The sequence below is a fragment of the Schistocerca serialis genome, chromosome 3 (genome assembly GCF_023864345.2).
Source record: "Schistocerca serialis cubense isolate TAMUIC-IGC-003099 chromosome 3, iqSchSeri2.2, whole genome shotgun sequence".
NCBI classification, from domain to species: Eukaryota; Metazoa; Arthropoda; class Insecta; order Orthoptera; family Acrididae; genus Schistocerca; species Schistocerca serialis.
The window spans coordinates 120,599,074-120,615,605 of record NC_064640.1 but is presented as its reverse complement, the minus strand read 5'-3'; the positions used below and the strand labels follow the sequence as shown (position 1 = coordinate 120,615,605).

Genomic DNA, 16,532 nt, shown 5'->3' with positions numbered 1-16,532 from the left:
CATCTTAGTGAGCATAGCTAAGTAGAACTTAAGTGCTGACAGAGCCACAGTTTGTTTTTTAAAGAAAAAATGTCACTGCTTCTGAAGGACAAAATCCCGTGTTCCAGATCATCTGCAGAACCATCTACATCTATACTCTATGAATCTCTGTTAAGAGCATGGCAGAGGTTACATCCCACTGTCCCAGTTATTAGGGCTCTCTCTTGTTCCATACACACATGGAGTGTGGGAAAAATGAGCATTCAGATGCCTCTTTGAGTGGTGTAATTAATACAGTCATATCTTCAAGATCCCTATGGAAGTGATATGTTGTAGGGTGTTGTCTAATATCCTTAGTCATCATTTTAATGCCAGTTCTTGAAACTTTGTCAGTAGACTTTCTTGGAATGGTTTCTGTCTATCTTAGAGGCTGCCAGTTCAGTTCTTTCAACATCTCAGTGACTCTCCTGCAAGTCAAACAAACCTGTGACCATTTGTGCTGCCCTTCCCTGTGTATGTTCAATATCTCGTGCTAGGCCTATTTGGTACATGTCCCACATACTTGAGCAATGTTTAAGGATTGGTCACCCATGTGATTTGTAACCAATTTCCTTTGAAGACTGATTGCATTTCCACAGTATTCTACCAGTAAATCAGGCTGCTACCTGCTTTACCCGTGACTGAGCCTGTGGGTTTGTTCCACTTCATCTCCCTACTAAGTGTTACACTCAAGTATTTGTATGAGTTTGCAGTTTCAAACTGTGACTCACTGATATTATATTCATTGGATACATTTCAGTAAGCTGCCAATTATTACACCACTTTGAAATCTTATCAAGGTGTGCCTGAATATTTGTACACCTTTTTTCAGACTGCTTCATTGTAGAAAACTGCATCATCTGCAAAAAATGTGAGATTACTATTAATGTTGTCTACAAGATCATTAATATAAAACATAAATAGCAAGGGACCCAACACTCTTCCCAGGGTACACCCAAAGTTACTTCTGCATCAGTTCAGGACTCTCCAATGAAGATAACATGTTGCGTCCTCAGTCCAGTCATATATTTCATCTGATACCCAATATGATCATAGTTTTGATAATAACCATAGGTGTGGTCCTGACTCAAATGCTTTTCAGAAATTGAGAAATACTGCATCTACCTGCCTTTCTTGATCCATGGCTTTCAGGATGTCGTGAGAAAAGTGAGTTGGTTTTTACATGATCTTTGTATTAGAAATCCATGCTGGTTGGCATGGAGGAGGTTGTTCTGTTGGAGGTGCCTTATTCTGTTTGATCTCAGAATATGTTCCAAGATTCTACAACAGAAAGATATAAAGGATTTTGGACAGTGTTGTGAATCATTTGTGCTCCGCTTCTTGTAGACAGGTGTGATCTTTCTCTTCCAACTACTGAGCACACTTTTTTGTTCAACGGATCCACAGTAGATTATAATTAACAAAGGGGCTTACTCATGTGCAAATTCGGTATTGAATCTGATGGGGATTCCATCAGGCCCCAGGGCTTTCTTCAATTTTAGCAATTTCAACTGAATGCCACTGACACCAATACTTATTTCACTCATCTTTTCAGTGGTATGAGATTTAGATGGGGCAATAATTCTTGGTTTTCCTTTGTAAAGGAATATTTGATAACAAAGTTAAGCATTTCTGCTTTTGCTTTGCTACTCTCAATTCCAGTTCCAATCTCATCCATGAGTGACTGGACACTTCACTTTGGTGATACTAATACCTTTTACACATGACCAGAATTTTTATTAAGGTCATTAACAATATTCTACGACAGTCATTGAAGGCTTCACACACTGCTCTCTTAACTGCTAAATGCGTTTCACTCAGTATAATCTCTCTCTGTGCTTTGTTTTATACCTATTGTATGATAATCTCTTTTTCTTTAGATATTTCTTCACAGTGACTGTATATCTTGACAGATCTCTCCCATTGTTCCCCCCCCCCATCGGAGGTTAGAGTCCTCCCTCTGGCATGCGCGTGCGCCTGCGTGTGTCTGTGCACGCGCACGCGCACAATTAAATTTTCCCCAGAGATGTCACTACTGTAGACTTCAGGTTTTCACCAGCTTTCTGTGCCTAATCTTACGTGAGCTTCAGTGCTGTTTAGGAGCACATCATTGCGAATGCTTTGGCAGTTTACTACTACAATTTTGGTACTCCAATCTGTGGGAGGCATTGCTTTGGATCTTACACTGGTACGTCTGAGCTTTTCACAGGTATTTTATCTGTATTGGATGGAGGTTCACCTAATCTAATAAACACCTTTGTGTGGGGTGAACACACGATCATCATCTTCAGTAGCTGCTTCTGATGTGAAGTTCACATCAGACCCATTTAGGAGACCCTACAACTCTCGACCCTCTGGTGCAAGTCTAAAAAGTCACAGCTTAGCTTGTCACAGAACCCTCAGTCTTTGATTCAAGCCTTCTACTCAACTAAGAACCATAGGCCACTATCTGATTTGGGGACAATGCTACAGATTGTGAGCTTCATTGAAACTCTATGGTTAAGGCTGGCATTCTCAACCCTCTCTGCTAGTCTCTGGAATGATCAAAGTATGACTTCGGAGCCTAGGCGACTGGCATCATTTGTTCCAGCATGCACTACAATATGTAGTTGGTTGCACCCTGCTTCCTCAGTGGCTGCCAGAATAGCCTCTTCAACATGCTGAATGAAGCCTCCAGTCTCACACTGAATGTACCTGGTGTACCTTCCCATTCCTTGCTGCCATTTCCCTAGAGGGTACCATTATTCACCATACATTTGAGCTGCTAATGACTAATAGACCCGTACCATTTTGTGTTTGCCGCCTCTTGACACAGGACGCAGTAATTTTCCCCAGAACAGGAGAAGTGAATCCCACAGGCGCAGTTTCAGTTTCAGTGAAAGATGGCACCTTGAACTTGTTTGTTAGAGGAATTAGCATAACACTGAATCCTCCCTGGTCCCTATTTACCCTTTACAGGACACCTAAACATGCCATTGACATGCCACTCACAGTCATGTGGATATGTAATGATAGATATGTATCTCCTACAGGAGAGTCAGTGTCCACAGGAGAGGAAAGTACTTGAAGTGTCTTTGACACATTTGGTACACAACTTTTGGTGACCCTCCCAACACACCCATTTGCAGCAAACATTTGACAACAAAACATACTGATCTGCTTCCAGGGTAGATTAAGATGGTTGCACTTCACCTGAATGTAACCACACAAAAAACTTCTTTATGTTGAAACCATTTGTTTGATATGTTTCTTAACATGGGAGATACAACAGTCTTTAGAATATCAAAACTAGGTCCATTCCAATCCCATTTAGGAGTCCTGTTAAGTGTTCAATATTCGTGGATAATTTTCTGACCATTAAAAAGTTGACTTAATGGACCGAAAAGACTGCATTAAAGTTTTTCACTCAGAAAACTATTTGTGTAAATTTTAAACCATTCATATCACATGCTTAACCAAACTTAACACAAAATGGAGACACTTGTTTAACATTTAACGAATGTGTATGATTTCTACTCTAATCTTAGACAAAAAAGTAACCTGGTTACCATACCTTAAAGACCTACAATAAAATGCATAAAATCACTAACATCTCAAATGCCTTGGCGGACAAACATGGGGCACTGCTTTATGAAACATCCAGACGGTCATGAATTGGTTGTGGCATTGCTATTTATGGATCATCATTGCTTCATATTTAAAGACACTGGTTGTTTTTCACCAACCACCCAGATTCTGGGTCTGTGTGAAGAGGGTAATGAAGCATCACTCCAAATATGATGGGCACCTCATTATGGTGAAAGCAGTCCTCAGAGTACTAGAACTGCCACAATCACAGGTATTTAGTGTGGCTGGCAATCCAAACTTTGAGCATATGTTCAAAACTCAAGCATATGCAATCGGTACTTCTCAAAAATTGGAGATAATTTCTACCTTCTGCAGGACACAGTGTTTGTTTTTGTTTTACTCGAACACATTTTAACTCTTTGTGTCTTTGTTGTTTATTATTCTCTCTCGCATAATGCTATCAGCTTTTTTTGTTGCTAGTGTTAAATGTCCCATACAGCTTCTTATGGTTTCTAGTGCTATTGTCTTTTATCATTATGTTAATTGTTTGAATAACTTATTTTGTTCACTATCACTGTTTTAACAATTACACACATGATTTATTTTATTACTAAAACAAAACCTTTCTGCACAGTAGCACCAGAAAAATCATAAGCTGCATAAAGTATGGTACATAGACTATAGCAGCACAAAATAAATGATACTGTTATGCGTGTCAGAATGATAAATCAAAACCTACTGAAGGTAGCACAAAGCGTAGAAATCTCTACTGGAAAAACAAAAATAAACAATCTTTGTCTTGAAGATGGAAATTCTGATTTTTCTTTGCAATCACAGAAAGAAAGGAGAGCTAGAACATCCAAATGATGTTTCAAAGACTTTTTGAATCTTTATTAATAAAAGCACAAAAATGTGTATGTGCTTCTGTGAAATCCATGAAACTTTACTGGTCATCCTGATTTACATCAACTGCAGTTTCCATAAGATGTGTAGGCAAATGCCAGGATGGTTACATAAAAATTGACCTGTCTAATTTCTTCTTCACCATTCTTGAATCAAAGTTTGGGCAATGCATCTTGAATGACATCCTATACAGGGTATTAAACCTTAATCGTCTTTCATTCCATTTTGAGTGTGTAAGTAATAATCTGTGGATAGAATAAACTGTTGCCTCTGAAACATCAGAGGCCCAACATATTTTGTGATTGATTTGGTACATGATTTTGTTTACTTGAAACCGTATTTTTAAAAATTTTCAGTTGGAGAAAGTATTGGGCTGAGGGACAAGAAGTTCATCACTATATAATACACCTTTCTGTAAAAACTGTGTGTTCACATATCCACCCATGTTTCAAATAGCTATTTCCTATACTTAGGTTGGCTGAAACTACACCTCATTTCAATAACAAAATGGAGGCATGCCACTGGAGGCTAAATGGATTCACCAACTGTTATCCCCAAGCATTTTAACAGTATATTTTAAACAGGCAGTAAGGGTTAGTATTTTAAGAATACCTGTGAATACATTTGAATTTGAGTACAAATGGGCGAGACCAGTGAGATTCTGACAAGGTTTTTGAAATGTTAGTGTATGAATTTATCCCATTTATAACATAGCTTTCTGTTTATTGTAGGAAGAGCAGTGATAAACTTGTCACTGAGCATCCTAACACCGAGTCATCACGATCTCCTAATTGGATCAGTCATCTGTTGAGATTACTATTGTGTGCATGTTTTCAATCAAAACTGTTCGAATGATGATTTTTAAATTACATTAAAAGTGAAACCTCTCTCTCTTTCAGGTGGTTATTCTTACACTCAAGAAAGCAACACCCCATGTTTTGAGATTTCTTTTATGTGCACTTCTTATCTATGCAGGCTTTACATTTTGTGGATGGCTCATCTTGGGACCATATCACATGAAGGTGACTGTTATTTCTGTAATTATTTTTATCATTATAGCTTATTTGTAAACTGAAAAGTATTATGTTGTTAACTGTATTGTTTCACCCACTTTACACTCAGCTTATATACTATTCATTGCAGGTTTATGAGACAGAGACATGCGGTTCAGTTGGCGAAAAATTAGTAAATGAATAACCAAACAGCAATAAGTTTGTCCACAAATAACACATACTGCTACAAAGCAGTGACTAAATACACAGAGCAAAACAAGAGCAGCCAAATTATTAATTTATTCACATAATATTGTCACCCTGTGGTAATAGGGTTCAACAGCTAAAAAATTAAATCTTCATAATGTACTTGAGAAATTAGTATTCTGGATAGCCTCTATCTGAGAGAAGTTAAGGTGTGTTGACTACTGGTCTAATGTCAGGTGTGAGTGACAATGGTGGTGGCTTCAAAAATGAATGGAAAGGTGCATTATATTATGCTGAATAGTTATAAAACTGAAAGTTTAAACAGACATAGTTTCTTTTACTCAATTTTTGGTTATCTGCAGCCCAATACTGTCTTACCTTACTGCTAACTAACACTCCAAAACAATATAATTTTAAGATTTAGAAAAATGTGGAACATGGCAATAATGGATGCCCTTCAGGGATAAAAATAGTTCACAAAGCTAAAATTTCACAACTGTGTACGGAGTTACTAGTAAACAAAAAAAACTGTTAACTGCTTTTATCAAAAGCACAGACTTGGTCAAAAGAAAATCAGAGTACCAGAAACAACAAGGTACCAAAATGGAAACTTTAAATTTAATGACACAAATTGATTTTTTAAAATGTGTTACTTTCTTTTTCTTTGTGTCTTTGACACATTTGCAATTTTTATGCAAAGTTTTCTGAGTTGTCCCCCACCTTTTCCCTCTGTTCATAAATTCAATTCTACATCCATGTATATGCCCTGCAAGCTGTTCTATAGTGCTTGACAGTGGCTACTTGTTGCCAGTTAACCACTTACTGTTATATTCCATTCACACATGTGGTGAGGGGGGGGGGGGGGGGGGGGGGGGAATGATTGAATGCCTTTTGTATATTCCTAGCTTCTCTTAACTCATTCTCATGGTCCCTAAGTAAGAGGTACAGTGAAAGCAAGCAGAATTATTAGAAAGTTTACCATAAATACCAGTTCCCTAAATTTACCCAGTAGGTTTTCCCAAAAGCAGTATTTCTTTCAATCCAAACATTTCCATTCTGGTACTCTGAGAATCTCTGTTCCCCTTTACTAGGAGCCGTACCAACCAGTTACGATATTAGCCTTGCATCTCTGAATCCATACATTGTCCATCAGGTTTACTTGATAAGGACAGTAAACACTGGAACAAATGTGAGTGTTCTCTACCACTGATTACAATTTTTTTGTTTGCTTCTTAGTATTATTCTTAGATATTTACAGAATGTAATAGCTTCCAGCACATACGGAGACAAGAAGTTCGGAGATAGCTTGATAGGACATGCTGGCGAGTTAAAAGCATGTGTATAGAGTTCATTTTGGATATATACTCTGTACAGTCCTCTTAGTAAACTTCAGTCCTTGTGTAGAAACAACCTAGCCAACCACCTCAATTCACTGCACCATGAAACCAAAGAACACGAAAAACTGAATGATAATTCCAATAAAGTTATTGGCTTTATCTCAAAGACTGCCTTGCTGTTAGATCTCCATGTTAGTCTCGCCTTTAACTCTGTGGCAGCCGCACCACAAAAATGCATGAACAGACCAGAGCTGCTCACAGCCAACCCAACTTGGATGCATCAGATATCTGTCGGCGTGCATAACTGCCGATAGGCAAAAGCGTGGCAATGTGTGGTGCACATGGATGCAGATCAGCAGAAAAAGCAATGGCAGTGTGAACTGAGCTACTGTACAGTAAATGCATTTTTCGAGAGTGTGGAACTTCAATCTTCAAACCACTGGGGTCAAGCTTAATGTGAACTCCCCACAGACGCATACGGAAGTTTGTTTGGTGATTTCCATTTATATCCATCTTCACTTCATCACTTCCGCGAAATACATGGTGCCCCGCAATCATGAGAAAAAGGTTTGTTTCCTTCCAGAGGTGCGTCCACTGTTCTCCCGCACTCACATAATCGTACAACACACTCATCACAGAGTAGTTTATGCCCTTTGGGATCGGTGTCAGAATGGAACTGTTATGCAAATCCAGTTATTGTGATCACCGGTTAATGGAAACTGTGATCTAATTTCATTTTTGTCACCTGTTCACTCACTCATTTGGTAGGTCCTAAACAAAGTGCATGGGTGTGTCGGGAAAGTTGGCTCACTGTATGACTGACGTATAAGCAGCAATACCCACACGTTCCCACTTCAACTGTACCCCTATGTTTATCAGATAAGTCTTGTAAAGGTTCTCGTGTACTTCAGGTGAAGATTCTCATACTTCAGCTGAAGATTACCACATGTATTATTTTGCCTCCTAGTAGCACACAACCCATTAATGAATCCTGTACAGAAACGTTGTCCCTTTCATCCATGCAGAATCCAGCACCACGTCAATAGGAAAATTTTCTTTCCTTCACCTAAAATACAGTGTAACTTCTGCATAACTGTCCCTAAACAGCCTTTTATGACATCGTTCTCTCCTGCCTGACTTTGCATTATTTCTCACATCTTCACAAATACCTTCGAATTTCACCATATACAAAATCATTTTCAATTTATTGTCACAGCTACTCATTATGATGATTTTTCCCTGTTAACAGGTGGCCTCAACTCTTGTTGACAACACAAGTCTGTTCTCATAACTCTGGACTTGCTGTTCAGGTCAATTTAAGAAGGCATTTTAAGGGTAACTTCTGGATATGTTTACCCCTTCACACCAACAAATTTTATATTCTTACCTTTTATTTCCATCCCTAAGATATACAAACTTCAATATTCTGGCAATTTTATCATTGTTGGTTCTGTCTTCCAGTTAATGTATTTATTAATTTCATTCATCATAATCAATGTTGTTTTTAGAAAGTCTGCAACTGAGTCATTCACTGACCAGTTACGTATTTTTTCATGCATAGCATGGTGCATTTTGATGATGTACTCTCTTTACTTGATAATGAAAATAAACTATCAAAACACATTGTTCTATGCATGAAAAAATACCTAACTGGCACAGCGTTTTATTATTTAAATAATGCATTTCTGCTTTGCTCTCCAACAGCTATGTGTCATTGTAAGTAAGTTCCTTTACAGACTCTTCCTTGACTACCTGAAGACTGTTCCTGTTCACATTCAATCAACAGCCTCCTTTTCACAATTGAAGTTCAGTCCCATTACATCATTATTCTTAATGTAAACAGTTTGTTTGTTGTTGAGTATGTAATTTCCTGGTGCATTCCAACCTCTGGCTGCAAACTACTTTCTTAGAAAATGATGAAACATGAAGCTGGTATTGTGTTGTGGCATCACATACAACCCATCTTTAGCCAGTCTTCTTGCCTCTTAGCTATCTTTAATTATCTTTTATTATATATTCTTGTTACATATGATTATGAAAATTCAGTTAAATTTTTGTTGGTGATACAAACAGTTAAAAATTTTAATAGATTTCCTTCTTGTTGCAGTTCCGATCCCTAGCAAGCACATCTGAGTGTTTGTTTGCCCTGATTAATGGTGATGACATGTTTGCAACTTTCTCCATAATGTCTTTAAAATCACCAATGTTATGGTGGTACAGCCGAATTTATCTATATGGCTTCATTAGCTTGTATATATATGTTATTCTCAGCCTCTTCATATCAGTGATAATGGATGCATATGAAACAATAAAGGTAAGTACTGTTCATTTTTAATGTTGCATTTCAGACAACTTCAGATATAACACATTTCTCTTAATCAGGATTATTACAGTATGGTGTCCCACATACATTATGCTTTTACATAAAATTCTTTTATAAGCGACCTGTTATAAGGAACCTCCTTATTATTGTGAAATTTCTGGTTTGTCTAGTTCACCAAACTATCTTTAAGCAACAGGCAGAACTGCTGGAATATTAATTACACCATCTGTTAAAGTTTGTTGCATGTGTGTAAATTCAGCCAGCTATTCACTAAGGGAATCTTAACTCAGATTGCAGTGCTGTTTTCTCATATAAAGTTCCTCATTCAAGCTTATGACAGTATCTCGGGAAATCTCAAAGTTTATGAGGTACTAATCATTGACAGTTTATGTTCTGTGTCCATGAACAATTACATTAAGTGATGTTACAATATTTGCGTTACTCTAACTTCATACTTTTCCTTATGCTGATCATGTTCTTTTTATGTTACTTTCCTTCATACCAGCTTTCCTTTCGTGTTTCTTTCAGTCTCATAAAAAAATGAAGTCCTTTCTTATTACTATGCAAAGTGACATGCTAGTCAAAGCACTGGACTTTTATTCTGGAATAGTAGGTTCAAATTGAGGTCTGGCCATTCTGGTTTAGATATTCCACCTGCCTCTAAATCACTAAATGACAATGCTGGGATTGCATTGGCTAATAATCATTGTTGTCCAATGTGCATATATGCTCACTCTCATGAGCTCGTTTTTCATAGTATATTGTAAATTTCCTTTTTCTCCCTCCATCCCATAAGTACCAAATTTGGGACATTATAGTTTTTGTTACCACACACATTAGAGGGAGTCATTGCAGTTTAATATTGTAACAAGAACATCCCCAACAACAACAGTATTAATAATTGATTGATTAGCGTTACTTCTGATACAATAGAGAAGTTGAAAATAGCAACTTTCAACCTTTTGTTCTGAGGCATTGCACATAAAAAGATTTTTGTGTAATATTAGTTTGGAAAACTGCATTGTTATGTTTCTTTCATAATTCAATAAAACAGTTTTATTTTATTTCAGCTGTACTACAAGACAGGATTTCCAAAAAATGACCTTCAGATATTTGTTTCTTCTGGAAGAGATGAAGCTGTTTCAGCAATTCAGAATGAGTCATTATCAACAACATTATCATCCCTCAGTGATTTTGTTGACAGGATATGTTGTTGCCAGAGGTAATGAAAATCATTTTAGTAAAATGAATTTCAAACATCTCTTGTGCTGTCTTGATTTTGATTCTCCGCAGTGTCCCTAAATAATTTCAGTTGAATATTACAGAATACTTGTATCATTCAGGATGTTCTGTCCCCTGCCTTAACTAGTATGTGCTCTAATGACCACACACTTTCTCCATTTCATATGACCGAGTGTTGACAGCACTCAGTAGGGTGAGTGGCAGTGTGATGGGACAGGGGGGGCCAGTGACACACGAGTGTTCGAGAGAAGTATTTTATTCAACTTCAAATACACATTTTGTCGTTAGTAATGGATGGCATACACACAACTCCAGCAAATCTGGCTGGCGTTGGCTCGCACCTGGCTGGCTTCCAACCTGTCGAGGAGTTGCACATGTAGGTGCCCTACGTTGCTGACTTCAGACTGGGCAGCGCCGTGCAGTGTGTCCGTGGGCCATGGCCCCATCATCAGCACCACATTTCTTGCTGCAAATGCATTCTACTGCAGAATGGCTGCACCCAGAAACTCGGGGCCCTGCTTGCATCTACTGTGGAGTCAGCTGAAGAACACTGTGCACTGGACATGACCAACCTGGCAGTATTCTGGTAATGGCAGGTGCAGATGGCAGAGCAGTGGCACTTTGGCACCAAGTTCCATGAGGGGACTTGGTGCAGGAGGGGCTTGTCTAACACGGTCTTGAACCCATGACTGCAGCTGGCGGTGCTCAGTCTCGTCGTCTAGCATGGACCTGGTGGTGTGGCCATAGTGCTGAACTCCGAATGAATCTGCCTCAAATTCACTCCTATTTACATGGCCGTGAGGTGCTTTTGTTGCACTGTTACACAGCCCCCCCCCCCCTCACCCCCACCCCCTCCTCCCCAGTCATGTAGTTCACAATGTGGGTCCCTAGTGTGGTGACATCATCCTATCTGCTCTGGCTATTATCACTGGGCTGTGCAGGTTTTGCCAAGCACAGCTGGCCCATGTCGCAACCCTTCTGTGTATGTGTTATTCTGACCTATGTTGCCACACTATGCTCACTAGCCTGTGGTTGCTACTGCAACACTTTGCAGTGGCTTCCTTACAAATTCTCAAAAGTTCCACGAAAAACTAGGTAGTGATACTACTGCCCCATTCCACGAGGAAGACCCAGCCCCTTGGGTCTTGCTCAGGACCATTTCTCCACTGTGATCACTTCCACCCTCTCAAGATGATACCAGACTGGCATATTTAACACTATACATTTACTACATTAAATTTTATGGCTGCCTCTACAAATTTGTTTTCCTCTGACATTTAATCTGTATATTCCTCATGCACTTAAGGCAGCTATTTTCACCTGTGAATCTCTCCTTGTCTAGCTTAATCAGACATCCTTAAAGGATCCCTTGCCCTGCTCGTTATATGAAAAACTATGAAACTTATTTCACTGCTAGGCGTCTTGCCATGCTTATACACAAACAACTTCTGGCTCTCCATACCACACGTAGTGACTAAAAATGACTCAACAAAGCACTGTCTGGATCAGTTACTCTTATGCCTGGCATCTCATCTGTCTGTCCGGTGGTTTTTTAACCCTGTTTTTTGGAACAACATCCAGGACTGTGTCCTTGTCCAGTCCATTCACTGTTTGATGCGCTTGCACATTATCATCCATAAAAATGAAGTCGAGTACAAATCTAACCCTACAAAGACAGCCCTGTGGAAGGAGTATACTGTTACAATAACATTGACCAGTAAGTGTACCATATTCAAAGATTTGAAAGTCAGTACACCCAAGTAATATGTGTGTCCCCATACCATAACATCTGGGCCATCAAAATGATCATGTTCAACAATATTTCTGGGTGCATTATTTCTTCCCACCTGTCACCATACGATGGTACATGTTGCACCCATGGGAACATTGTCAAACATCATCATTTTGATGGTCTAGGTGTTATGGTGTGGGGAGGCATAATTGTGCACGGGCATACTGACCTCCAATTGTTTGAACATGATACGCTCTCCAGTCAACATGGTGACACTTCCCCTTGTGCATCTTTGCAGGAGTGCACTTGGATGTGGCTTCTTTTATATGGATGGCAATGCACAACCTCATCTAACTGTGCAAGTGGAGGAGCTCTTGAAATGAGAGGATATTCAGAAAATGGACTGGCCTCCCATTCCCCCCACTTAAATCCCATTGATCATGTGTGGGATGTGTTGGGGAGGCTTATTGCAGCAGATCCACATGCACCAACGACTATCCAGTAGTTGTCAACCACACTGGTGGTGGAATGAAATGTCCCACCACAAGAACTTCTTACCAACCTTGTGGAGAGCTTGGGAGTATGTTGCAGAGAATGCACTGCTGTCAGTAGTGATCATACACCATAGTACAGAACCATATATCAGCTTTTGGTAAGTCCAGGGGACCATAATAAATCATGGTGATTTCAATGTAATTGTTGTCTTTGAATGTGTCATTTCTGTTCATCACATTGTGTATTTCTTTCAGCTACCTTCAGTACTGCAACAGTTTTTTCTATGTATGGTCAAAGTTCCACCAAGCTGTTGTACTTGGTAGTTATTTACATCACACTTTATAAATTGATTCATTTATTCTCCCATTTGTTGTTTGAATTTAGAATGTTTAATAATATTATCTTTGTACTTTGATCTGTGTTGCAATAAAGTCAGTTATGACGAAGATAGACAAAAAGTTTATTTGCAGATTAGCATCTTCCCTGTCTTTCTTAAATTGAAATGTGACTGTGGAAACTCCAAGTTGGAATATCAACAATAAGAGGGAAAGGGTAGATTGCTACTCACTGTAAAGATAAGTTGAGTTGCAGTCAGTCACAATAAAAAGACTGTTACACATTTAGCTTTCAGTCAAAGCTTTCTTCAGAAAATGCACGCACGCACACGCACACGCTTGCGCACCTCAGGAACACTTGACTGGCCTCTCCAGCAGCTCAGACAGGAATGCAGCTGTTACGTTGAACAAAAGCAGCAATCTGGAGGGGGCAGGGAAAGTCTCCCCTCCCCTTGCCCCTTTCACGTCTCCCATCCCCTCGCCCCACGTGTGCCATAATTTATTTAAAAATGGAAAATCAAGGACCAAATAATGACAATATCATGAAAAGGATAGATTGGCACTCTCCATATAGTGGAGATGCTGAGTCACAGATAGGCACGACAAACACTGCTAAACATGTAAGCTTTCAGCCAAAAGGCCTTCTTCTGAATTACACACGGCTGCCAGATACAGTGGTCGCGCGCGTGTAAAATTCATGAGGCCTTTTGGCCGAAAGCTTGCTTGTTTAGCAGTATTTTTGTTGTGCCTGTCTGTGACTTAGGATCTCCACCATATGGTGAGTAGCAATCTATCCTTTTCATAACATATACTATCTGGCTGCATTCATAAAGGCAGTCAAGTAATTGAGATTTATCAGAGATTTCCTAGTACACCCATTGATGATGATGATGATGATGATGATGATGATCTGTGTATACATTGAAAACAAAAAACATTTTGTATGCTATTAGCACTGCTGTTGCATTCAGTTTCAAAACTTATGTGGATGTTCAGTCTTTGTGATAATATTTGTAGTTGTATGGATATGATGATAGTGTTCAAAGACTATTACACTACCATTTTCATTTTTTTCAGGAAACCATATGTGGCGTTGGAGTGTACAGATTCCAGTGGTTTAAAGTCTACGTACACACATGTTACAAATGCAAACTGTATTTAGACACCTATAACATTTCTGAATTCTTTGAAACATTTGGTGCTAAATATTTTGTGAATATTGTATAATCATTTTGTTCAGTTGACAATTTTGAGCAATTGTAGTAATACACTGTCTACAGGCGAGTATCATATTTTGTATATAGCCACAAACTAGTCTTTGTGTAAAATTTATATAAACATCTGGAATTTTTACAAGTGCTCTTCTCTCTTTAATTGAATTAGTGTTGCCCTTCCAAAATATGCTCATGTACTCTGTCCTAATCCTGTAAGAAATCTCACCAATCTAAATGACTGTATATCATGAAAATGAACAGAAAACACACAAGAAAATGGAGAATTAAAATCACTAATGGTGTGAAAATCACCTTGGCCAGTTAATGAACAAAATAAAATGGCTCTGAGCACTATGGGACTTAACATCTATGGTCATCAGTCCCCTAGAACTACTTAAACCTAACTAACCTAAGGACATCACACAACACCCAGTCATCATGAGGCAGAGAAAATCCCTGACCCCACCGGGAATCGAACCCGGGAACCCGGGCGTGGGAAGCGAGAATGCTACCGCACGACCATGAACAAAAAAGTGCTGTACTGTTAGCATATCAGTAGTATGTAATATCATCCTGATAAAGACCTGTTACTGTAATAGCCAAAACATTTGAGATTGTACAGATGATAATCACAGATCAAGGAGGAGTTTGTTGAAACCCAAGTTCATATGTTTTCTAGTTGTGACTACCTTGAGATTTGAACAGAAATATTGTTAGCACAGTATGTAACTTCAGGAAGCAACATCATTAGTATCGCCAGTAGACATACATAGGAGTGATGACACCATCCTAGCTGTTGGAAATACTAATTCATTTTTCTAGGATGAGAGGGTTCAGGTGACTCAAACCTCACAATGAAAGGAAACCACTCATAGTGAGGTCTACCCTTATCCCTACATATTGTTAAAATAGGTGAAAAACAAAAGAACATCAAATAAAAATTCACTTAAAGTTACATCTCCCCCCCCCCCCCTCCCCTCCTTTTCACTTGCATTCAGCTACACACATACTTAACCATGCAGAATGTAAAATTGCAGTATTGTCAATGTTAAAATGTGCAGTTAAAATCCTGGTTGGTCTGTAGTGTGGCTGGCTGATTACTTATAGAAAACCCAGAAAGAGCCACTTGCCCAGATAACACATTAAAGCAACGTTCCTAATAATTTACGCAGAAAGTTATACACTTGACAAAATCTTAAGTCATGTCACATTCATCTCACCATCGGTTAAAACAGATCAGAGGGTAATTTAGCCATAAGCACTAAATCTCATAGGGTCATCTTACTGGAGCAGGAAGCTATGTGTCATCAGATTGAGCCCTAATTTTAGTTGAAGGATGAGGACTTAATCTCACCTCAGTTGCCAGAAGGATGTATGTAGTAGTCAGGCAATTGATTTTATTAGCTGTATTTTAGTGTCTATGTTGTTAACTCTGTATTGAACAAAAGCTGAGGTGTGAAGGACCATATGAGTACAGGCAGGTTTCCATGTAAGATGGACATGTCTAAGAATATTGTGCCTCTAAACACTATTGTACTCTTTTTGTATGTAAAAAATTTGCCTTTTAGATGCTGTCTACATAAGAAAGTACATTGTGTAGCCAACTCCAGCAAGGTGACATTGTTGATGACAGATCAATACATCCTCAATCCGCACTGAAATCAGCTAAGAAGCTTTCTGGTCTCTAGGATCCAGACTAGGCAAGAATTCATCATACATTCCAAGGTGAAGCCATAGAGAATGCCTCTAGTATGTCAGATCCTCAGTCTTTTGAAGAACAGGTTGGCAATGGCTGGCATGCTATTTAGGACCCGTGTTAGGAGCTTTAGCTCCCTCTAACAAGATAGGAGTTGGAGAACTTTCATTTAGCACTTCTTATCCAAAAGGGCCACAAGAACTATTATTTCTTATCCAGTACATCCATTTGAATTTTATGCCTTATTTTTACTGCACAGAAAGAATATAAAGATAAATTTAAAAAAATGCTGATAATAGATCTTCCTTGCTTTGTCTACTGACAGTCTTAAAATTATCAGTGTTCGTAATAGACACCTACACTGATCTGACAAGTTATGGGATAGTGATATACACTTAAACATATGGCAGTAGTGTCGCGTACACGAGGTATAAAAGGGCAGTACATTGGTGGATCTGTCATTTGTATGCA

At 38.8% G+C, this 16,532-nt stretch overlaps 1 protein-coding gene across 2 annotated transcripts in view; it reads left to right on the top strand.

Annotated features, from left to right (window-relative positions):
• LOC126469813 (mucolipin-3-like) overlaps window positions 1–14,510 on the top strand; it is a 170,607-nt gene extending 156,097 nt beyond the window's left edge. For both annotated transcript variants that reach the window (XM_050097092.1, XM_050097091.1), the window contains exons 10-13: window positions 5,388–5,510; window positions 9,132–9,338; window positions 10,418–10,569; window positions 14,229–14,510. In XM_050097092.1, coding sequence (XP_049953049.1) covers window positions 5,388–5,510; window positions 9,132–9,338; window positions 10,418–10,569; window positions 14,229–14,313 — 567 coding nt within the window. In that variant the 3' untranslated portion in view covers window positions 14,314–14,510. The remainder of the gene's footprint in view (window positions 1–5,387; window positions 5,511–9,131; window positions 9,339–10,417; window positions 10,570–14,228) is intronic.
• The last annotated feature ends 2,022 nt before the right edge of the window (window positions 14,511–16,532 follow it).